The sequence below is a fragment of the Xiphophorus hellerii genome, chromosome 12 (genome assembly GCF_003331165.1).
Source record: "Xiphophorus hellerii strain 12219 chromosome 12, Xiphophorus_hellerii-4.1, whole genome shotgun sequence".
Lineage (NCBI taxonomy): Eukaryota > Metazoa > Chordata > Actinopteri > Cyprinodontiformes > Poeciliidae > Xiphophorus > Xiphophorus hellerii.
In genome coordinates, this window is record NC_045683.1 from 7927288 (window position 1) to 7952536 (window position 25249).

Below are 25249 nucleotides of genomic sequence, written 5' to 3' on the forward strand. Positions count from 1 at the left end.
CCAAAAGCCATTTAACTTATTGTGAAAAACCCCCCCGAAACAAAACCAAAAAAAAACAACTGGGTGATTTTATTTTTTAAGCGTTTGGATTGTTTTCAGAAGTCGCTTAGACCCAAATGGAAGTACAAAAATGTGCAAAAATAATGTATATTTCTGCTTATTGGCTTATTTATATGTTATAAAAGAATTCAAATATTTATTTTAAAGAACAAAACTTCTGTAAGAGACTGTCATAAAAATATCTTTATACAGATCCTCACCCTCCTCATGTTCAGGTGTCATTCTGTTGAAGTCTTCCTTCTCGTTCTGTCCGTTTGTAGGAACCTCAGTCGTCATCATTTCAATCAACTCAAGGTTTTTACCCAGAATTATCTCTGGTTTTCCTGTCTCCAAACGTAGTTCCAGTTTGTCAACAGCACTGCTGAAACTTTGTTTTTCTAGTTTAATAACTCCCAACGCTTCATGCAGAGGATGAAACCCGGAGGCTGCTTCGTGTAAAGCAGGCTCTGTGAGAAAATGAAAAAGAGTCATTTGGGGAATAAGAAGATATATTTAATATGGATGATATTGATGAATTAATCAGTAATTTAATCTATAAAAATAAATAAATGTGAAGGATGGAACAAACTCTAACATATAGAAATAAGAAAGTGGAGATTTTTGTATATTTCTCTGGATTATAATTTACTTAAAATCAAAACAAAGATTAATCAATACTTATCCTAACGAAGAAAGATGGATGAAAGCCAATCATTATTGTAATCAATAATTTATTATTAAATAACCAATATTAGACTAAGAAATATCTACACTCTACTGATTAACAAAGTAAAAGTAACAAATAAAGTACATAAACCTTTTCCTCAGGAAAATACCGACCCCTGGTGGTTCACAGAGACTACTGCACTCACTCACTTTTATTGTACAATAAAAGTCCAAAATTTTGACAGATAATAATAATAATTAAAAAAAAATACTTCAATGGTTTTAAATATCAGCACATAATAAAATATTTTGTGACGGCAGGTGAATAAAACCAAATCATTACTGGACTAAAACAAGATAAACAAACCAAAATAAAAGCCTAAATGGATTCTAAGCAGGTTAAATTAATCAAATATTAATTGGTAAGTGTGAGAATTTTAATCAAAGATGATGTTTTGAAAGTTTAGAGTTACAATCTGTGTTAAATTGATCATTTGAAAGAACATCAGCAACAATTTTAGTCAAATAAAGGTTCCTGCAGTACAGAGGAGGTTGTAACGTCTCTGAACTGCAATATAATAGACTTTTTGCTATCAAACAAACAAAGATCAATACCTTTGTTTAGCAATCTGTAATGTTTTTTTTGTGCACTAATTGGTGAATTAATTAAAATAATCATAACAATTCTTGAATATTGTTAAAGTATTAGCTCCATTTGCAGATTGCTAAACATCTATCTTTTTTCATTTATTTTAAGAAGAGAATTTTTTGCAGTGAAATTAATATGGCAAGCAAAGTTGTAAATTTCTCCAAATAGCTATAAAATACAAATAAAATCATCCAGATATAGTATATCCTATAATGAAAACACTTTTTGCTGCATAGATTTTTCTTGGTATTATGTTTTCTGTAGTATTTTTTAATTAATAATGTAGTAGTAAAGTTATTCGTCCCTGTTTTGCAGTGACGGTTTCTAACGTCTGATAAAGTTTTTACCTGACAACAGGAAGCGAAGGACAGAGGTCAGATGCTTCTCTGAGCTCCAGACTGTTTTCTTCATCTCATTTTTGGTTCTTGTTGAGAGCAAAGATCTGAAAAACAATCATGATAGTTACTTCTCTTTAAAAAGTGCATCAACATAAAGAATGTTACAGAAGTCAAGTGTTTGTTTCTGTAATAAAAAGTCGACTGAAATTTGAGTTAATCTCACGCTGGTTTGAGATTTCCGGTTTTGAGTCGTTTTTATTATGAATATTATTTTATTTTATGAAATGTAGATGAAATTTTATCGTCTTTTGGAGAACTTAGAGTTTGAACAATGAAGCTGAAATATTTTCTCACGTTAGTGTGAAAGGAGAAAGTTTTTCTTCCTGGAGATGAGATGTGGACAGACGGATGTGGGTTCGGTTCTTCTTAGGAATCGGGCTCAGAATAAAGTCCAGCTCTGTTCCAACTGGAGATGCAATACTCCCTTAAAAAAAAAAACCCGTTTTGGGCCAAATCACAGTTTGGACTCCAGACTGCAGAGATTTTTTGTGTGCATTTACCTGAACATCCTGATTCGATCAGTTTTCCACTCTGTTTCTTTTCTTTTATTTGTTTTTGTTGCAAATCAAACTGTGAAATTTCCACTGGAGACTTTGAAAGAGAAGCTACAGGAAAAAAGAGAAAATTATAATTAAATACACTTCCTATACACTTTTACACAGTAAAATTCAAACATTTTTCAGGCATTTTTAAGGTAAGTTTTCAAACTTTTCCATCATTCTAGATATAAAAACTATACAAATTAAAAAGGTAAAAATATAATAAAATTATATATTTTGAAATGTCTCCCTCTCACTCACCGTAAACACCTGATGGGTCTGAGAACAAAACACGAATTTAACAAAAAAAAAAAAAATCCCCATTTTCAACAACGTTTCACTTATAAAATAAAAAACAATCTCTATTTCAAATACACAGATTAGTCATTGAGGAAAAAGGAATAATACATATTAATTACATTGAAACAATCCAAACACATCGACCTTCCTGTTCAAGTTAAAGGCTTAAACACAATAAAGAGAGTTACATAAAAAAATCTCTAAAAAAATGTTCTCCCTACATTTTCTGGCTTTTGTCAAATAGAAATAATTTTGGTAATTCTAACTAACATAAAACAAGAAACGTTTAGTCTGATTTAATTTCAAACTGTGAGAAAAAAAATGTGTAATGTATGAAAATATCTGATTTCAACTGTAAATAACATTTCCCACATTTAGGCTTTTAATCAAACATTAGATTGAACTTTATTTCCAGACTGAGCATTTTGAATACCAAGCACTTTCCAAACCTTTAAAAACATCTCAAGGAAATTCAAGGATTTTCAAGGATTTTTAGCACCATGGATAATATCTGTTACTCACTTCTACGAAGTAAATCCAGGACAGAACATTCCTCGTCTACTGGTTCTGGAGAAATGCTCACACAACCACCGACACCAGAAAAAGCCGTGAAGTTTTGTGTTTTAAGCTGGGAACTGTCGACTACAGGCGGTAACAGCAGCGACTGCAGAGAAGATAATAAAAATATATATATACATAACCAAACAATCTCACACTAATGAATATGCTTAATAATAATTTATCATTGATTTTATGCAATAAAACAACGATAAGTAGTCCATGCATTAAAATTTTTTACACACTATTTGCAGAGTCCTGTACCTCTGTCTGCAAGAGAGGAAGTTTAAGAAACGGATCTTGAAAATCTCCACATGTGACATCACTGATGGCGTTGGCGTCTGCAGGTTTCTGGTAGGACTCACATCGTCTGAAGCAGCTGGGATGAAACATAATCCTGGTAACAAAAAGCTCTGGAGGCAGCAGAAATGATTCTGGATCAGAAGAGCACCTGAACATGGCGTCCTCAGAGATGCTGATTCCTGTTGAGTTCAGCAGCGGGTCGGACACAGGAAGCGTCTTCAGCCTGGACAGTTTGGCTTTCAAAGACGGTAAATGTCTTTTTAACTCTGCCACCAAATCTGGAGCAATGAAGTCCTCAGAGAGGAAGAGATCTATGTATGTAAGCAGGTTTGGGAGAATAAAACACATTAAAATATCCTCTAAAAAGATATTTGAGGGAAGCACCAGTGTAATTAGTTACCTTTGCTCTTAGTTTCTGGACTCGTCTGGTCAGGTCTGCATTTAGAAAACGTTTCCTGATATGAATCATTAATCTGCTTATTTAGGAGGAAAATAAACTGATCCTCATCGAAGGAGTCGGGATTAGAGCTGGGAACTATCTCCACATCCTTTTCCACAATAAATCTGAAATTTGTACACAGATGTTTACAAAATTCATTTAAGAAGTTGAATTTGTTGCATTGTAGTGCTGATACCTTTCCAATGAATTAACAGGTTGATTTTTCTGTCCAAGGTCATCAAGAACTGAACCACTGACAAAGAGCTTGCAGGAAGAAATCACCTTTCCTGTAGATAAAAGTAAGGAGTAGCTGAATAAATACAGCAATTTGTGTAATTTCTCTTTCAATCCCAGTTAGGATTATTCTAAAAAATTTAAAGATTAACAAATGGAGAAAGAAGTCTCTGTAAATTTACTAGTATTTATAAAAGTTGCTTATACATTTATTTCTTTCCAGCAGAGATTCAATACCTGGCTTTTCACCAAGCAATTATTTCTTTTGGTTCTGAATCCATGCTCCGATCTTAAACCCAAAGAAAACCTTTTTCCAATGCATACAATATTATAAAAACATGCAAAGTTTGCACATCGTGGAACAAAAAGGTAAATACTGGCGATAGATCAAACTCTACTTGAATTTTTTGAAATTTGTGATGCATCAACAGTGCCTCCTTTAGGACTTCTACAGCTATGACCAAAAAATCTAAAAAAAAATCTCTTGTGGAACCAAAAACTGAGTAGCTAAACATTTTTACATAGATTTTTGAATGCAATAAACAAGTCCTGAAACATAGTTTTAACAGGAATGGGTTGAAGGAGAAATTTCCAATCTAATGTCCTGTTTACGTGACAATGCCAGGACAATAAAACACAACATTTTTGTTGCGTTTTGCCTCTCACTTATAGACTTACAACTTATCAGTTATTTACCTTTTATATATAACTTTGTGAGAGTCCCACTCAATAAAATATGTATTTTGTACCAGGAAAGTGTTTGTTTGGTCTAGTGTTTCAGTTCAAGATCAAAACGTGACGTCCAGCTGAACAAAATTTGAAACAAGCAAAAAGAAAACATGAGAAAACTGATAATAATGGGTTACTCAAAGATTGCACTTGGTGCTTCTAAAGAGTACAAAATAGATAAATTGATGCGTTTTTAAAAAGCCTGATGACCTGCAACTAAATAAAGCAAACTATAAAAACAAATCAACTGTTTACACATTATTGCTACATTATTGCAAAAAGTCTTAACACTTTTGAGTATGATAAACAACAGGACAATTATCTTTAAAAAACAGTATTAAGATAACAATTTATTTCCAATAGCCTCTGCTGCTCCACATAAATAAATTGATAACTGTTTAAATGTATCTTTGTGTTTTGTTTACCTCGGATCCATGGCTTCCTGTAGGTGTCATCAGGTAACCTGCCACTGTGGGGGTAAAGGTCACCGGTACCAGTTACATACGGCGCTGGTAGCGACAGCAAGTTTATGGAGATCTTCAGAGTGGTGCTAGCCTAAAAAAGAAGATTTAAAAAACACTAAGGTTTAACTTAGGGGTACTGTCAAGTTAAAGCAAACGCCAAACCTCACCACAAAGACATAAACTCACCTTAAAGGCAAAGACTCACCTCAAACACATAGTCAAGAGCTTTAAACCGGACAGCGGAGAAGAGTTCATTTGATGCGTTCTTATCACACCTTTAAAATGTAAAAAAATCAATTTTAAAAGGACAAAAGCTCAATTTCTCCCACCTTACAGCAAGATATTTGACTGTGTTTTCACTCTACGGAAGTATGCCCAATACTTAAAATTAAACTGTTAAATGCTAATATATTTTTAGCCTATTTAGCTAGCTAGTTTTTAAGCTAGCAGTAGCTGACTTGTTAGCTAAAGCTGAAAAGTTATTTTCTGTTCCTTAATTTTAGACTTATAAAAAATAAATACTTAAAGATAATAGATATAGACTTTTATAATAATAATTTGTCACATAGCATCAAACCTACATGTCTTAATTGGGGGTTTATCAGTATTTTAATTCGGAGCGGAAACGGTGTCGTCGTGCCAGTGGTGACAAAGATCGTCTATTGTGGTTCGATGGGGTGATGCGCTCCTGGACAATCTAACAAATATCTAAAGTAAAAATAATGTATGTGCCCTAATTACTGTGTATGGTTTCGGTGCTATATACACAAAAAAGTGTATATCACATCTGCTTAGACAATAGAACAAAAATAAAGTGATGTAAGATTTTAAAATTACATTGTAAAAAAAAAATATAAAATAAAAAGATGTTAGATGAGAATTCATCAGTTTTATGAAGAAAACTTAATAATTTAGGTTAATGGAACAAGTTGCAACAGATATGAGAAACTGACTGATCAGAAACTGAATAGAAACTTATAAAGATATTAGAAAGATAAGACAAAGATATATACAGATACTGTCTGAAGCCTGCACATGTTTCAGCTAAAATATTAGTCTATATGTTTCTTTTTGAGTACTAAACGTACCTTAAAACTGAAAAATCATTTTAGTTTTGCAGCTGAAAGTATCTATGCTTTTTATAATAAATCTATTGTTATGCAACCTACAGTTTAAAATTACAGAACAAAAACATTAAAAATAATCAGAAAGTCTAGGGATTTAGAAGAAAATATATAAATAGGATATCTTCTGTCTAAAAAAAAAACTAATCAAACTTCAATATTGAAAGATTTGACTTGATTCAGCTTTCCCGGGAGAAATCTATTTCATTTAATATCACTAGATGTCACTATTTACTACAAAATCAAGATGCAGTCATAGAGCAGATTAGAGAACAAATGAATCAAAATATGCTCACATCTAAGGAGTTTTCAGTTACTTAGTTCTTTCTAATTAATTTCAATTCATGTGTGAGTGTGAAGCGTTTTTCTTCCTTTCGCCAAACATTCCAGCTCAATGCTCTAAAGCTGTAAAATTTTGCTCATGACCTGATTGGACGGCTTCATCTATGTTTAGTTTTTACATGTCTTTCATCAAGGTGAGAAAAATACTGTGTTTAACAAGCCGGGGGTTTGTGCATGATTTGAGACCTGATCCTCTGAGTAAATGTGTTTTCACACTGAGGTGACGACCTGCAGATGAATTCACACTAACGCGACGCCCCACTGAATGCAGGCGTGAGCCCAATCTTTTTACTTCATCCTCACTTTTCTCACAGAAGATCCACAAAACACAAAGTAATGAAATATGACAAGAATCTCACCCCACATATTCATTTCTTAAAACTAACTAAAAATAGCTTATTCTTAAATAAAATTAGTTTGAATAAAAGAAGAATCCACCGAGGTGTTTGTTTTTTCTTATTATTTCACTTATGGCAAGACATTTATCTAGGGCCATGAGTAAAGTAATCTGCCAACAGAACTAGTACTTTTACGTCAACATTTAGAAACTATTGACATAAAACAAACTCGTATATCTTGTTGAAAATTAATTTGTAAGTTAGTTTTGTTTTTGACTTTGCAGCAAGAAATAGATCTTTCTATGAAATAATCTGCCTGTGGCGCAAGACAGTTTTCACATAATATAAATTGAAATGTTTTGTTCCACTGGCAGATTATTTCACCTTTAACTAGAACTTTTTCATCCATATTAAGCGACTATTGACTAACAACAAGCTCCAATATCTTACTGAAAAAATACCTATATGTTAGTTTTGTCTTATTTAAACTGTACTACATAATTTGCACTACAAACTTGACAATGATATGTTGTAATAGTTTGTATTTTGCAGTGTACTGCAGCCTTTTTTATATAAATACCATTTGAGATATTTAGAAAGACATTTCACTGCAAAAACACAAAATCCTACAAAGTATTTTTGATCTAGTTTCTAGTGCAAAGCATCTCAGTAAACTTTAAATAAGACAAAACTAACGTACAAGTAACTTTTCAGCAATAAATAGTAGCTTGTTTTAAGTCAATAATTGCTTAATATGGATGAAAAAGTTCTAGTTAAGTGAGATAATTTACCAGTGGAACAAAATATTTCAACTTATATTATGTGAAAACTGTCTTATTCCGCTGGCAGATTACTTCACAGCAAGATTTATTTCTTGCTACAAAGTTCCTTGTGAATTAGTTTAGTCTTGTTTCAAGTATACTAAGATGTTTGCGTGAGAAACTAACCCAAATCTACTTGGTTAGATTTAGTTTTTTTGCAGTGTAGCCCCAATTAACCCTGGGCTTTCGTGATTTTTTAAAACTTTTTCCTCTTCCTGTAGTGACAAATATGTCTCATCACATCAGAACCAGGACAAAAGGACTTTTGAGTGCTGGACAAAGCGAGAATCTGTTCGTCCACAATAGAGCTGTGCTGGGTGGAGCTTGGTGGAGTTAAATCTAACAGTCAGTATCATTTAGTGATCTGATATATCCTGGAGAATAATGCTCAGGGCAATTAAAAGTGATACATGTTTATAGCACATACAGCAAAAAGGAGATTACGTATTGTAAAGGTGTGGAGATAGTTGACCTGTATAACGTTTGTGAGGTTTCCAGTTCAGCCAGGTCTGCCTCCGCCCTGCATTTCTCTGTACATTTCTCAGGGGTTTTTACTTTCTTTTCACTCCATCCTTGCATTGTTCTCCCCTCCAGTCATCTGAGTTGCTGTTCAGCTTCTCACATCTCACCAGCAGCCATTGTATTCTTCCTCAGTACACCTGGGTCTGGTGCGTGCAAACCACACAGGGCTCTGAGGAAGAGCTTATCATTGTTTGGAGATGTGAGACCAAATATTGCCCTGAAAACTAGTTTGTGTGCTGCCAAAACGAACAAGGATACTGTTGCTTTACTTAATTTATCTCACTATAAAAGCACAAAATCTTACCAAGTATTTTTTGGTCATGTAACTAAAATGCAAGTACCTTTTCAACAGGACATAAGAAGTAAATAATTCCTTAATACTGATAAAAACATACTAGTCCCACTGGTAGATTATTCCACCTTTAACAAGCCAAATTTTTATAGAACACAGTAGAATAGAAACAGCCTTTATTGTCCCGCAAAGGGGAAATTCAAGTGTGACAGCAGGAACAAATAAAAAAACTAAATTAATAATAATATTAATATACTAAACAAGACTATAACATAAAATACTGTTTAGTTATTAGAAATAGGCAACTGAACACTTTTTCAAAAATATAAGTGAAATAATCTGCTACAGTAGAACTGGCACTTTTTAATTATTAAACCTTTATTGACTTAATTAAAACTTTCATATCTTGCTGAAAAGTTGTAAGTCAGTTTTGTCTTATTTCAATTTTACTAAGATAGTTGCACTAGAAACTGGACCAAAAATGCTTAGTAAGACAATTTCCTGCAAAATATCAGTTTTAACCATATTTAAAGTGTGTTTAAAGGTAACCATGCACCTTTCCTTCCTTAAATTAAGCTTTAAAGGTCATGTTTGCTGAACTCATGACTGCCTTCAGGTATTCTGCTCGGTGTCATGTTGCATCCCTCTTCTTGTTTGCAGAGGGGCTGGATTCCCCGGCGGCGCCTCCTCTCTAAATACGGTCACCTGTGTTCAGCTGCTGCAGCAACAGCAGTCACTTTCACCTCCGAGAAGCAGAAAGTCGGCCGAGCAAAGCAAAGAAAGACCCACTGACGCTCTGAAGCACATGTAAGTACTGCTTCTCCTTCAAACAGCAGCTCTAACACAAAAACTGGAAACTTTTCTGAAGAAATTATCACTCTCTAACCTAAATATAACGCATAAGATTCAGTTTTCACAGGAAGTTTAATAACTTTTTATCATTCTATTTTTTTTAAAAGGGGAGACATGTAAAGCAATAATTTGCTAAAATAATGGCCTATGTAATTTTTTTTGCCAAAATGGCCTAAATCAACTTTTTGAAGCCTATTTTAGTTATTTATCTTTGCTAAATCACTTTTGGCAAAACATGGCGTGGGCCATTATTGTAGGAAGGTGACCACATGAAAACGTTAAAGTTATGTTTCAAGCAATGGGCTGGGCTTTACTGGGGTTGCTAGGCAATGGGCTGAACTTCTCTGGGGTTACTAGGTTACGGCACAGGACTGTGACTTAACAATCAGGAGGTTTTTGAAACGACTCCCTTTTCAGACACTAAAAACATTAACTTATTGCCAGAAAAGTCTGGGTGGTTATCCAGTTTTCACAAGAAGTAAAACTCCTATGAAAACTTGAGTTTTCACTCGTGTGAAAACCGGCTCCCGTTGCCAAGCTTGGGCACCGGGAGCCCAAGCTCCTTGGTGCTTGGGCACTTAAAAAAGCCAGAGCAGTTTTTAGAAGCAGTAAAAACACAAATGGAAGTATAAAAATGTGCAAAATGTGAATTGTGCGTAATATGTGCCCTCAGTAGCCAAATACGGCCCATAATAACTTTTTCTGTGGCCCTTACATGAATATAACTTCCGAGATAAGAGTTTTGTGTTTAAATATTATTTACTCCATCAAATCAAAGCTGTTTTTATCTGTATTGCCAAATTACATTATTGTGAAATGATGTTCATCAAATACAAACAGGTATTTATTCATATTTACAGTTTGTTAAAGGGTTTTATCAATACATTCTGCCTCAACACCCCTGCCTTAAGGGAAAAGCTAACTCTAATCTAAACTTTCTACAGAAACCACAATGGCCTCCACCCTGTCGGTGCGCAGCCTCTCAGTGCATCAGCCCTCCTTCTCCAGCGTCACGGTGAGAGACAGCGGGCGCAGCCTGCGCTCCAAGCCCCCCGTCTCCTCTCTGTTCACCGTCAACACGCTGTCCCTGTCCCGCTCGGTGTCCATGGGAAACGGCCTCAACATGCTGGGCTCCAGCCTGTCCCTTAACGGCCTTGGGGCCAGCGAGAAGGAGACCATGCAGGGCCTGAATGACAGGCTGGCCAACTACCTGGACAAGGTACGGTCACTGGAGCGGTCCAACGCCGAGCTGGAGGCGAAGATCAAGCACCTCATGATGGAGAGAACGCCAAAAGGCCACGACATAGAGGGCATGATGGCCCAGGCACATACCATCGGGCAGGAGGTTAGTGACTCAGCAGAAATACTTTCCATGGTCACTGCAAAAACATAAAATATTACCAAGTAGTTTTTAGTTCAGTTTCAAGTTCAAACTTCTTAGTAGACTTGAAGTAAGATAAACCTAACTTACAGGTCACTTTTCAGCAAAAATAGGAGCTTATTTTAAACAATTCCTTAATACAGACGACAAAGTATTTGTTATAAGTGATAAAATTTGGAACAAGATATTTTTCTCATTATATAAGTTGAAATGTCTTGTTACACTGAGAAATGATTTCACTTATAATAAACTTGTTCATCAATATTAAGTAATTATTAACTTAAGATAAGCTCCCATTTCATGTTATTTGTAGGTTAGTTTTATCTTATTTCAAGACTTTTTTGGTTTTGCAGTAAAATCTTTTGTCTAAATGTACCTCAAATGGCTGCAAAAACACAAAATCTTGCCACGTATTTTTGGTCTAATTCCTAGTGCAAATATTTTAGTACAAAACTAATTTACAAGTAACCTTCCTGCAAGACACAGGAGCCTGTTTTAAAGTTGGAGAATCTTTTATACAAAATGTTTTCACATATTTGTTAAAACTGTCACCATGTCATGACTGTATGAGGCAGATAATCTGTGTAAATATTGATCTCCTCCTTGAGCTTCTCTTGCCGTAAGAAAAAATGCTCCACTCCTGATCAAAAACAACCAGTCAGAGCTAAGAGAAGGGTCTTAGCGCTGTCAATCAATCACATGTACTAGCTGCTCAACATGCTCAAGTAAGACATTTGCACTAGAAACAAGACCACCAATGCTTGGTAATATTTTGTGTTTTTGCAATGCGACTTTCTCAATCACACGTTTTCCTCTACAGATGAGAAAGAGGACGCTGGAGAACGCCCGCATCATGCTGGAGATTGACAACGCCAAACTGGCAGCTGATGATTTCAGGGTGAAGTGAGTGTCATGCAGAGGTTATTTTTTCTCTTCTGCCTTCCTGTGAGTGTTCACACTGGAGTGCCAGACAACAAAGCATGAGAATAAATGACCTTTCTGTCAGACTGTGAAACAAGAGCCCCCTTCTCACGGAGCTCAGGTACTGAACAACCAAGAAACACCAGTTGGAGCTGGTAGAGATAGATTATGCAGGTCAGAGGGATCCCATCTATCTCCAAAGAGACCAGAGCTGGTAAAGAGGGTAGACTCAAAAATCACACACTGGGTTTTCATGATGTACTGACGGTATGTTGCTTGGTTTCATGTTTATTACGACATGGTTTCTGTTAGGATGAAAAATGTATCACGATATAAGCATATAATTTCAGTCATTATCACTAATTATTGATTAGCTTTTTGTTTTAAATGTATAAGATACCACCAAACTGATGGTATAACCCTTCCTGCTTTATTCAGTTTTCACTACATGCTGTTGTTGTTTATTTTTAAGCAATTTTGAGACATGGTGGTGAAATGTTAAAATGCTGCTGCATCAGTTACTCAACAGGCCGTTGCTAGGCAACCACAAGTTACTCAAAAGGCTGGTACTAGGCAACCGAAGAGAACACGAGTTAGTTGATACCACCAACTTTGATTAACTGTCCATGAAATGTTGAGCGACTAAAGTCTTTCCTCCGCGTACATCTCCCAGAATACTGTGCAGTTCTGGATTGGAGTTTAGCGAACATTATATTGAATATTCTTTCGATGTATTATCTGTCCATTCATATATATTGTTATTGATTTATTGTCCAGTCCTAGCTTCTGTTCATTTCAGCCCAATTCCTCTAAGTTCCCATCACAGCATTAGAAATAGTTGGCTAATGGCAGAATATTTTATTTATAACAATACATTTTTACATGGTGTGAGTGAAATAATCTGCCAGTGGAACTAGTTCTTTTTCATTTATATTAAGGAATTACTCACTTAAAACAAGCTCCAATATCTTGCAGAAAAGGTACTTCTAAGTTAGTTTTGTCTTATTTCCAGTTTACTAAGATACATTTCAAAGTAAACCAAAAACACTTGGCAAAATGTTACATTTTTGCAGTGCACAGCCAAAACCAAACAGCAGACCAGGTGTAGCTTCTATGGAGAGAATAAACACTGATATAAAACAAAAACTTAACATTTGAAACACCATCAAATAGTGCAAATTGGAGAGTAGTAGAAGACGAAAGCAGAGTGAGGAATATGGTCAAACTCCTCTTTCTTGGTCTTATTTGTCCAAACGGCATTATTCCAAAAGTTTTTTGCAATTGTATAAGCCGGGGTCATCCTGACAGTTTTTATTCTTCTGTAAAGTCAGATTGGTATTGCGTCAACACACACTAAACTCTGCAGAAATTATCAAATTTTTTTGATTCTTGGATAAAGCATTAGTAGCGTCTGGCAGCTACTGTCACTCTGAAGTTTTGGAAGCAACAAAGACCCACTTTTATTTTTTTCTGCAACTATTTATTTCCTATCTCTTTCTTTTTTCCTGCAGATGGGAAGCAGAGGCCTCCCTGTGCCAGTCGGTGGAGAGGGACTGTCAGGCTCTACGGAGAGCAAAGTCAGACCATGACCAGATCATCGCCACTCTGAGAGGAGACCTGGACAGCCTGAAGGAGGAGATGTACTACCTCAAGAAGAATCACGACGAGGTGAGAAAGAATTGGCGGTCTGGGCAGAGCGGAATGATTTTCCCACAGAAAAACAGACGCCAAAGTTGTTCACAAGCAGTGATTTTAAACAATAATGCCTCACTAGCCGCGTTTCCTTTACAAACATGCAAATATTTGTATTTCGCAGATTCGGTGTTTTCATTAAATAAGAAATCAAATGAAAATCACACGTAGATCAGCTTTTTCACGCGATAAGCCGTTAAAAAACATGGCGACGACAGATGTAAGCAGTTATGGTGACGCTCATCACTCATCTGTGAGCCATCAGGCGGCAGCGGCTACGCAAGCGGCGTTTAGGGGAAATTGTAATTTGTGATTTTTACAGAAGAGCTATGGATTCAACACGTTAAAATACACAATTTCCTCATAAACTGTGTGATGTTGTGACAGCTCTGGTGGTTCCAGCTGCACATTGTTCGTAAAAACATAAACAAACCTTCATCTTCCTACCACTTCCTGTCGTCTTCTTCTTCGTGGTTTTTGTCGGTAATAACATCCGGCTGTTGATCACGTGACTCTTGTGACGCAAAAAAGTGTTTCAATTGCAGTTTTTGTGAAATACAAGTCGTATCAAAATGTTGCGCAAAAACGTTTGATTGAAATACTTAACCTTTTCGAAATTGCCGTGTTTCCGTTAAGTGAATTTATTTATTTCTTTAATTTCAAGATGCTCTATTTTATTTTATGGCTAATGGAAACTCAGTTACTGTTAAAATTTGACTCTGTTTGATATTTTTGGGATAAAACTAAAATGAGACACATTTGACCTCCTGAGCTGGACAAAATGTTTTTGCTCCTCTGATCTCAAACTGGTATGAAACTGGGACAGACAGTGTGTACTTTCTCAGTGTTCAGCAGGTTTATCAGTGTCTGAAACATAATAATCATATTATACAGTATGAACACAGACACTCCCTTCATCATCAAACTGAGAGTGTTTAGATAGACAGGCGTGGTGACCAGGATGTCACCTCAGACTTAATTAAGCTTTGCTTTACAGCTTACATAGTGCACTACAAAGATCAAGAAACAATTATTATCCACTTTAAATTATCCACATTGATGGGAAGAATCCTGCCTAGCATTACTTTATTGTTTTCTTTTGGGATCTGAACTTGTGAAGTTAAGTTTGGAACATTTTGATTTTCCTTTAAAGGAGTCCAACACAGGGTAGGTCTCTGCTTTTTTTTCTCTTCTTCTTCTTTTTATTGGGTGACAAAGTAAAGCAGGGACGGAGATTGGGAACAGGTGTATGACCCATCAAAATCACTAATTTAAACAAGATTTACCCTTTTTTTTAACACGTCTGACAATGTGGCTCTCAGAAGTGTTGTCTTAGACAACAGATTTACTTTTACACATGGAGCATTATGGCTTTTGCCATGGTGCCACATTAGATATATGAATGAAACTTTATTAGAAATTTAGCTTTAGCTTTATGTCAAAAGTAATGAACACAGAGGTGGAAATAAAAGAAAGATGGGGAAAGAAGGTGAAAGGAGTGGAAAGAAGCATAAAGAGAACACAACTGAACACTAAGAGTCTGCCTCTACACCTGCAGAAAGAGAAAAAACAAAACTGAGGAACCGCAGTAACAATACATTCATATGTACTACAACCAGATTTCTGTGAATTTTATCCAGCTTATTCTTGGACAAAATGCCTACAAATGGAAAGTAATTGACAAAGCGTAAATAAAAACAGAGAAAATGTCCTTTAAAAAAAAATACAAAAAACTATTTTAATCATTTTGGGCTCAACTTAATACATGAGCACTCCAAATCTACAAAAAGAAGACAGATAATTATCTTGCAAACTACATATATCACCCATTTGTTTGTCTTCACAGCCATTCTGGTTGCAAATTGCTTAAACACTTTGTCATCATTGTTCAACTAACTTAACTCTAATGACTTGAAATATTTCAGGTTTTTCTTCTTCCTTTTCTCATATTTTGATGTTCATACTCTAAAGATGCAGAGGAAATCTGATAAACATATTTTAGTAACCGATTCTTCAGCTGAGAGAGTCTGCAGCTTCAAGGGTCGGTTATTATCGGTCTTTGTGTGAAATCAAGGCTCCATTGTTTAAATCTTTGCCATGTATTCATAAATACATTCAAAGACTATATGTGCAGTTGGAAAACTGTGCTGAAGAATTATGCTGCCTTCCAGTTGTACTCAGAACTGGGAAATTCTGACTTCTCAGTCGAATCTGGGAAACTGGGAGCATCTCCAACTACCCCCAGTTGAAAACTTATTAGGCCAACTTTGCGTTTCAATATGGCCGCTCCTCACATCAACAGTAGTAAGATGTAGTGGAGACATTGCCAGATATGTAAAAGTATGTCTTAAATCAATGTTGCATGCAACACCTGCAACTCTAAACTGGACAAATTAAAAGTTCTGTTTGGTTTTGGATAGTTTGTCAGAGGTAGCAGACAATGTTTATTGGGATCGCTAAGTTGAAATTCCAACTTCTTAACTAGAACGCTGTAGAGGGGCAGTGCTCCCAGTGCTAACTAGAAACAACTAATCAGCACCAGGATGAGGGTCTTAGCGCTGCCAATCATGCTTGCGTGCACGCCGCTCCTCTAGATCCCCGCTTTCTGCTACGATAAAGCTTTTCCCGTGAGCAGAACCTGTTGTAATTGCTAATTCTAATTAGCATAACCACATGCCGAATATGTCGGCATAAACGCCAGCATATTCCGACAAATGAAGTTGTTTCTCCACCATTAGCACATTTAACAGCACGTTCACAAGGTTGATTGACAGGGCTAAGACTTTCTTCCTGGCTCTGATTGGTTGTTTTTGGTTGGGAGCGGTGCATTTCTTCAGGCGGCAATAATAGCTCAGGGAGGAGATTCATTTTTCACAGATGATCTATCTCATAACATTCTGTCACAACATGATGACAGTTTTAATAAATATGTAAAACCATATTTTTTTATAAAAGTTACATACTTCAGCTTTAACATGAGTCTGACGTCAAACCCAGCTCCAAGTTCCCACTTCCCAGGTAGCTGGACCGCAACATTAATACCAACTGCACATATTGCAGGAGAAGAGCACCCTGAAGGCCCGACTGGCCACGGAGCAGGTGAGCGTGGAGGTGGAGGCAGCTCAGGGGCCCGACCTGGGGGCCATCATGGCTGAGCTGAGGGTCCAGTATGAGGGCATCGCGCGCAAGAACAAGGAGGACGCCGAAGCCTGGTACCTCAAGAAGGTTGGTGAAAATTGTTCTTGTTTCTGCTGTGATTGTTGCTGAAAGCAGAATCTGTAAGCGATGACTCGTTTTACCAATGCTTTTCCGCAGTTGGATGCTGTTCAGTGTGAGGTGAAAGAAAGCAACGAGGCGCTGCGCTGCGCCCAAGGAGAGCTCAGCGAGAGGAGGCGCTTCCTGCAAGCTCTGGAGGTGGAGCTGGACAATCTACGCAAACAGGTAATCCAGAGTTTATGGGTGGTGTGAATATGTGTCACCTAGGACTGGACAAATAAATCAATAAAAATATACATCACAATATACATGTAGTCAATATCAATAGATAACACTTCTGATAGAATATTCAATAGAATATTAAAGATTGGTGGAATCAACTAACCTACCTGGAAAATGGGTTGTTTCCTAGCAACAACCCATTCCATTTGGTTACCTAGCAACAACTTGTTGAGTACATTTAAGGTTTTGCTACAAAGCAACAAAAAGTAATGGAGTGAATACTGTGTATTAAGGAGGAAAAGTCATATCACCAGTTTGGCAGTATTTCAGATATTTAAAACAAAAAATTAATTTAAAAAAATGATCGATACACTGATATGAAACGCTTATATCATGAGAAGTTTTTCAGCAATATCGCCCAGCCGTGATGTAATGTTTCTTGTTCGTTGCAGGAACAATGATTTGACTTCACAACAGACTCAGATTCACCCTATTTGTTCTTAAAAGACAAAAGTAATCAAGTTGGTGGAATTTAGCTCAAATTTACATCAAAAACACAAAGTTAATAGATCAATTTTTCAGCCAGTTTCTGCACCAAAGAGTTAAGAATGTATAAACATGTTTTCATTGAGGCTCTTTAAAAGGTAAATATATACAATTTTATCTAAAAGAATAGAATAGAACAGAAATATACATTATTGGAGAATATTTTGTGCAACAGTGGCAAAGTTACATGCAATTTAAGCAAATAGTCACACAAATATAGGCTATTTATATAAACAGAATAAAGAATAAAAATACAGTAAGGGCAAAATTTCAACATAAATACTGTGTAGTTATACAAAAAATACTCTAGTCCAGAAGAATGTGGATCTGTGTTTGTTAAAATGTGCATGTCTCTTTGACACTTTATTTATAATTAGTGAACAAATTTACATTTTTTATCACTGTCACTCTGCACAAAATAGATCAAGGTGTATTTGCTAATTTATTATGAAGGAGTGCACTACTTCTTATTGCAAAAATGAAGTACTCATCGCAATAATAGTGTTTTCTTTTTTTTTAAGTAAGAAAATATTTTTTTTTTTAAAAAAGATTGTCTCTCATTAGCCCACCTGCTTCTCCTCATCCTCACCTCGTCTTCGGAGGTGCAGACGTGTCGGGACAGTCAGTGGAAAACAGCTGCTTGTTCTTTGTGTATAAAGAGCTATTAATGTATAGATACACAAAGTGTGGAGCAGATTCACTAAACTACTGTGATCAATCAGCATGTCAGGACATTGACATCTGCTGGAGAGGCACATAAAGCTCTTAAATGTTTGCGCAGCATGAAGGCAGGAGGTTGACATCGTCATGCTGACAGATGTGTCAGGCTAAGAACTGTGACTGAGTGGAAGGGTGAAAAGGGTGAGCTTATTGTCAATAATTTGTTTATGATGATTCAAAAGTTTCAATCTTTTATCCTCACCTTTTGTCTCACTATTCATGTTGCGACATGAGCAGCCTGCTTCATGCACGGTATATAAAGATTCAATGGTATTTAAGTGTGCCATATTATTTTAACTGTTGGAAAGTAAGATGAGCTGATAAACACTAAATTTACAGTAAATAACAAGTTTGATATCTTACATTTCAGAGGCAGCAGCCATCAACATGATGTGATTTCTATATTATTTTTATAGTTTTTATTTTTTCCACGTGTAAAAACTTTACGTTTGTATTATTCAATGGTATTCTTGGTGCTCCTGGAAGACCCTTGGTGGTGTGGGGGGGGGGGGGGGGGGGGGGGGGGGGGCTATAGCAGTCGCTTAACTTTCATATGCCTTGGGCCGGTCTTCTGTTTATCTGTGCTATCCACGAAGCATGTGGGGGAATAGTCACAGCTCACTGTGATTGTATGGCTGGGTAGGTTATATTTAATTTATTTAGCTTTTTATTTTTATAACATGAAAGTCCCACTAAATAAACATTATCTTTTCTGTCCGTGACTCGGCACTGAGCTAGCTGCTAACAACATTAGCACTCTGAGGACAACCACGCTAGGGGATAAAAATAATATGTCTTACCTTACATATGAATGCTTGGCTTTCTAAGTAACTATCCAATAAAATATCTGTAAATACAATTTAAACAATGGATCGTTACCTGTTAGAAAGTGAGGCTGCAAGCTCTGGCGTTAGTTTCCGCACTTCCTGTTTTTAGCTGTAGATTGTTGATCCACTTTTCTCCTCTTTTTCAGTAAGCTTTTTAAAATTAACTTCTTTCTGACCAACTACCGGTTGGAACAACCATGCAGGATACAGACTTTAGACATTTTGATGCTGGATCAACAGAAATAAATGGGCTGCATTTACTTCCGGCCCTCCATCTGCATTGGGTGACGTCGGTGCTATGTCATCTGAAACCCAGCAATAGACTTAGCCATTTGTGCTACGGCAGGAAACTCTGACGAGGTAGCACTGATAGTCAGAACACCGGCTCTGAACATAGCTTATCTCATATTTCACATAAATAGTAATGAAGGTATATTTTTAGTACTGGAAATAAAATCACAAATATATGTTAAGGAAATTTATTTGCATTAATTTGCATCAAAAACAAAAGAAAAAGAATTTGAGTTTGTAATTATCAGTCCAGCAGCTTCTGCCCTTATATTAAATAAAATGCAATAAATAACCCTCAACAAACTACTTAGGAATGGTTCCCAGTGAACAGTTGACAATAGTTAATAATCGTAAATTAAACACAGCTAAAAAGCACAACATTATAACAGTTAAAAACTTAAACAAAACATGGCAAAATTACACCTAAAACCCTGTATTAATATAGTTATATCTTAAAAGTATTACTTGTAAAGAATACATAGCTGATCCCAATACTTACCACTTTACAAACAATGAAAAAGGGGAAGAGCTGACAGTTAGTGGTTGCTATGGTAACCACCAACGGTCAAGAGCAGCATAACTCATACAGCTATGAAAATCAGGATAAAATAACTTTGACTAAACAAAATGAATTTGAAGAATAAGTAAGCCAACTTTGACAAACTTCACATCTATAAAAATGCTAAAACGAAACCTGTCAGTTACTGGTTTCTATGGTAACCACCGACTGTCAAGCGCAATGGGCCTAATATAGACAGAAATCAAGAGAAAATAACTTTTTTGACGAAAAGAAAAACAATTGAAGCATAAATAAACCATTTTGGACCAACTTCACTTCAATAATAATGTTAAATACAAAGCCTATTTTAATGATTTTACATTTCGTGTCACCAGGTCAGCGTGTTGGAGGGAAACCTAGGAGAGACCGGACACAAATACACCGTGGAGATGGACCGCCTCCAGGCTACCCTGACGCAGCTGGAGGACGAGCTGTCCCAGCTGCGTTTGGACATGCAGCGCAACAAAACCGACTACGAGCAGCTTCTGCGCATCAAGCAAAACCTGGAGATGGAGATCGCCACCTACAGGCGGCTGCTGGAAGGAGAGGAAATGTAAATACGGAAGGGCAACTGGGAAAAAAATTTAATCAAAAGTAAACGCTTAAATTAGGATTTTTCTGTCCCAGATTCTGACTAGAGCTCTTCATAACTTTGGCCAAAATGATAAAGAAGGAATAGTTTTAAAAATTTATTAGTTTTTATGCATAGAATTACAGCAGAAATCATTATATTTGTGTCACTTTATATTTTACAAGCATAAAATAAAAACATTCATTTCATTTATGTAAAAGTTTGATGCTTCTCTTCTTTGAAAATATAAGAATCAAAATAAAATAGCTGATTTTTGATAACATATTATTAATTTTTTTTTAAAAAGTTTTTTTTAAGTGTCCATCCATGAACAAAAGTTGTTTAGCAGGACATTTTAATTCGAGTTAACTGCAAGTGGAAAAAATAAAAATGTACTCTCTTGGTTTATAAACTTGTCGAATCAGGTCACATGACACAGAAGCTGCAGCAGTACTTTTTTTACTGTAAGCATCATTGGAAAGAGTGGAAAACTTTGAGATTGTTAGAGAAAATATGTCCTCACAGAAAAAACAACTGATGTTAGGAACTACAGTTAGGATTATTATAGAGATTGTTTAAAATGGCCTCATCAGAACATCCAAAATGTTCTTTAAAACTGCTATATTCAACTGCATGTCATTTTGTTAAAACAACAGACCTTTGATTACTGGGAATAATCCTTTAAATTAACCTTTAAAACAACTTTAAGCTCAAATTTAGCCAAATTTAAAATGCTGTCTTATTCCTCTAGTAAATAGTTACTATAAATGATTATATTTTAGTCTAACTAAGAAGTAATGAAAATAGAATAGTCAAGTTTACAGTAGCAACACTGCTTTACTAATATTTTACACAATAAAAGCATCATACAGTAACCAATTATGAAACAAGCAATAATTACATTTAGTCAAAAGTCAAATCATTAAGCAAATATATGTCAAATATATTGATCAATGTTCAAGTTATTATGAGTCAAAGGAGGGTTTCCAGCCTTGATTTAAAGAACTCAGTGTTTCAGCATTTTTGCAGTTTTCTAGAAGTTTGTTACAGATTTGTGGTGCATAGAAGTTGAATGCAGCTTCTCTAGAATATAATAGAATATAATAGATCAGAATGGTTTTATCCTTTGTAAAAATATTCTGCTTTTGCACAATTTTTGTGAAAAAGCCTCCAAGATTAAACTAATGATTTTTTTTATTTATCAAACGCAGATCTGAAGATAAATGAAAAAGGAGCTCCTCATAGAATAACATTCATATCTTAAATCTTAGAGATAAAAAAAGTCCATTTGTACAGCACATTTCAGCAACAAGGCAGTTCAAAGTGCTTTACATCATAAAACACAAAAATAAAACGTCATAAAAACATCATTGAGAAACCAGTGACAAACATGACATGAAGTGGACCTTGTTGTACTTTTTAAGTTTGTGTTTGTTTCATTAATGCTGTAACTTTTTATTACAGGGTGAAAGAAACGCTTCCGCCTCCCAAAAGTAAGTTTAGACTATTTTATTTCGCAAACATTTTTAAAAAATCTAATTTGTATCTTTTTCACTTTACCTTCGGAAATTCCAGCAAGATAAGAAAAACATTTGATCCTTTATGGAGTTTTTTTTGTTCACTTGATCCCCACAAAAGAAAAGAAATGAAATCTCTCCCTGTTGGAGTCACTGACCCAGATCATCCAGTCATTAGATTTCAGTCCAGCTTGAGGATTTCCTCGTCGGCGCCGGTCCAGCTGGTATCAGATATTTGTTCTTCTGTTGCAGAAGACCCCGAGGTTCGGACCAGGAAGATCGTAAAAGTCGTCACGCAGACGATGATCAACGGCAAAGTGGTCGAGGAGTCCAGTGAGGTGGAGCAGATTGAGGACAGCAAGAAATGAGCCAAAATAAAAAACTCTGCTGGGTTTTATAAGCCAAATAATCCGACCTGCTTCTCTGAAAACTCTGGAAATGAGGATTAAAATTTTGGTGGAAAGTTTTCACTCATAGTTTATTTCATTTAAATTCTTATCTTTACATTAATCTGCTGGTTTCTAATGTTTTGTTCAACTTTTACAACATTAATTGATCAATTATTGGTTGTATTGAACAAGCATTTTCTATGCAATTCAAACACTCTGAAGTTTTTACCCAAACAGAATCGGTTTTGAACTTTATATTCTTTTTTTAAAATTATTTTACAAATTTCTGTAAAAACATCAGAAAGATCTTACTGCCATTTATTTGTTTATAAATTAAATAAATGTTCTTCCACTTAGAGTGTAAATCTGAATGACTATATAGATATTGTTGCAAAAGTATAACAGAGTTTTATGGTCACACTAAAAAGAATAACACAAAAAAAATTACAAGAATAAACAGTCATAATATTGCCAAAATAAATTTGTATGAGAATAAAGTCAAATATTAACAAGAAGTCATAATATAACAAGAAGAAACCCATGCAAAAATAAAGTCATATTACAAGAAGTCATAATATAAGAAGAATAAATAAATCATAATATTATGAGAATAAAGTTGCAATAATGTGAGATCTGCTGTTTTTATAGAAAAAAGGTTAAATATTAAACATAGAGTCAGAATTATGTCAGAAACTTGGCAGGTTACAAAACCTCTATGATTGAGGCAGAAAAAAAATCACCATAAATTAAAACTTGTGCGTTTATTTCTTGCTTTTAAAAACGATTGAAGTTGCATAATGTATAATTATTCCATCCTGGGAAAAGAAGTAGTTGAAATAAATCTGAAAAAGCCTCTAAATTAATGCATTCATGCAAATGGTGAGTGGATGCAGATTTTTATCTGTAATGTGACAGACACTTAATTATGCATTACTTAATAACAGTTACAAATGAATCAACCTGGAAGGATTTGAGCTCAAACTGAAACTCTGACTGATACTCAGAGAACAAAAGGAGAACCAGAGAAACACGATTCGGCTCCAGCAGGGCACAAACAGCAGCAGTTTCACATTACGACCCGGTGGGAGAGTTTGTGTCAACACATTCACCACCTCAAATATTTCCAAATATTTCAGAGAGAGACGGATTGGAGCAAAATCCTCCAGAGCTGAAAGTGGAATGTGTTTTAAAAGAAGTTAAATGGAGAGATGAAGACCAAAGAGACCTTTAAAAATCATTCAGAAGTTTTTGCTCTCCACCTGAAACCCGATCATGTCCCCGGAGACAGAACGCTCCGAGATCCTTTGGGGATTTTTGTGTAAATTTTAAGTCTAATATGTGAAACTTCTTGTTTGGTAAAAGTTTCTCAGAGGTGTTGCCGTGTTTTCTAAATCAGGGATGACAAACTCATTTTCGATTTGGGCCACATCAAGATCACGAATGTCTTTAAAAGGATAGAATATATTAATCAAACTTCCCAAAAACAAACTGTTAAAATATGAACAACAGTTAATGAGAAAAACTTCTTGAAATTAAATAATATTAAGGATCTTTTGGATCTGCTTCACCAGAATACAGGAAAAACTGCTGTTTGGATTGATAAAATAATATAAAATAATATTTAAGCACATAACTGTTATGTAAAATGTTCTATTTCTAGAGTCAGAGCAGAGCTGGGCCTGTTTATCTGTAGAAAGTGTGACTAGACTTACTGTGCAGCACAAACGCCTCCTTTTTCTGCAGTTCTTTGTCATGTTTTCGACAAAACGGGGTTTTTATGGAAACAAAAACTTGACAACAATTAAAAAATGCATGGAAAACACGTTAAAGAATGCAGAAAAGAACAATATGAGCTTATATGCTGAGAGAGACGTGGAAATGACAAGGCAACCAGATAATTGGAGAAATGAGGAACAGCTGCAGCAGAGAGCAAGCAGGAAAACATTTACAGTGGAGCTGAATGAAGGAGAAGAGAGGAAAGAACAAAATACAAACATTAAAACAGAACATAATAATAAATGATTAAACTTAATACTAAGGAATGAACATATACAGAAACACCTTAATGGCAATAATTAGAAACAAAAAATATGGCAAGACATATTGAAAATAAATAAACCTCAAAGAAATGATCAAAACACCTGATTGTGATTTTCTTAAACAGTTAACTTTACAGGTTTCTTCCTTTTTGTTTTAAACCTTCGTTTTTATTGTGTGATGTCACAATAAATATGAGATTATCACTTATACTTGCAGGATTTCAAGCTGTCATCGGGTAATGCTGCAAGCAGTATGGCTAACCACTGCGCCACCGTGTGGCCTCCGCCATATTTACATCCCATTGATTTCAAAGTAAAACTTCCGAGACAGTTTGAATAGTTTCAATAAATAAGGCACAAATTATATATATATAATGCTGTTTGCATTTTTGTAAATGTCAACAATTGTAGTATTGATTATATTTAACGGCATTATTGCTGAGATGTTCCAAAAATACGCATTTTTAGCCGGAGTGTCAATAAATGCGAAGAGTTCATCAAATGTTCCAGCTGAAGTTAATTATAAGGAACTTAAGCAAAGTTATTAGTTCATCATTTTGTCCTTTAATCTTTGATGAATCATCATTAATCTGTATGAAAACAGTTGGTGCAACATTTTAGCCGGTGTATCTTAGAAACATCGCCCTCTTGTGGATGGAAAACATAATACACAATCGAACTTGTAACAAATACAAGATCAATAGAAACAGAAAAAAACACATCATCCACTTTATAAATATATGTAAAAA

General features: G+C 35.3%; 2 protein-coding genes across 2 annotated transcripts in view; one reads left to right on the forward strand and one right to left on the reverse strand.

The window, feature by feature from the left end:
* Positions 1 to 5954, reverse strand: part of shoc1 (shortage in chiasmata 1) — a 21801-nt gene extending 15847 nt beyond the window's left edge. Inside the window, exons 1-12 of the mRNA XM_032579037.1 lie at positions 5900 to 5954; positions 5524 to 5593; positions 5280 to 5409; positions 4088 to 4178; positions 3853 to 4016; positions 3601 to 3763; positions 3414 to 3528; positions 3114 to 3255; positions 2253 to 2357; positions 2047 to 2176; positions 1702 to 1796; positions 261 to 506 (exon numbers count right to left, since the gene is read on the reverse strand). Coding sequence (XP_032434928.1) covers positions 261 to 506; positions 1702 to 1796; positions 2047 to 2176; positions 2253 to 2357; positions 3114 to 3255; positions 3414 to 3528; positions 3601 to 3763; positions 3853 to 4016; positions 4088 to 4178; positions 5280 to 5409; positions 5524 to 5593; positions 5900 to 5901 — 1453 coding nt within the window. The 5' untranslated portion in view covers positions 5902 to 5954. The remainder of the gene's footprint in view (positions 1 to 260; positions 507 to 1701; positions 1797 to 2046; positions 2177 to 2252; positions 2358 to 3113; positions 3256 to 3413; positions 3529 to 3600; positions 3764 to 3852; positions 4017 to 4087; positions 4179 to 5279; positions 5410 to 5523; positions 5594 to 5899) is intronic.
* A 3493-nt stretch (positions 5955 to 9447) lies between these two features.
* On the forward strand, positions 9448 to 22542 carry krt1-c5 (keratin, type 1, gene c5). The gene is made up of 9 exons (XM_032579585.1): positions 9448 to 9564; positions 10554 to 10954; positions 11811 to 11893; positions 13423 to 13579; positions 16664 to 16828; positions 16919 to 17044; positions 20320 to 20537; positions 22020 to 22048; positions 22325 to 22542. Exons 2-9 carry the CDS (start codon positions 10562 to 10564, stop codon positions 22438 to 22440), a joined length of 1287 nt encoding a protein of 428 aa, XP_032435476.1. The 5' UTR covers positions 9448 to 9564; positions 10554 to 10561; the 3' UTR covers positions 22441 to 22542.
* The last annotated feature ends 2707 nt before the right edge of the window (positions 22543 to 25249 follow it).

What these genes read in the sequence shown, in the direction of transcription:
- krt1-c5 (XM_032579585.1), top strand. Translation starts at nt 10,562, where the DNA reads ATGGCCTCCACCCTGTCGGTGCGCAGCCTCTCAGTGCATCAGCCCTCC. An exon ending in AAGCCTGGTACCTCAAGAAG is followed by an intron (nt 16,829 to 16,918) that starts GTTGGTGAAAAT and finishes GCTTTTCCGCAG; the next exon opens with TTGGATGCTGTTCAGTGTGA. An exon ending in AACGCTTCCGCCTCCCAAAA is followed by an intron (nt 22,049 to 22,324) that starts GTAAGTTTAGAC and finishes CTTCTGTTGCAG; the next exon opens with AAGACCCCGAGGTTCGGACC.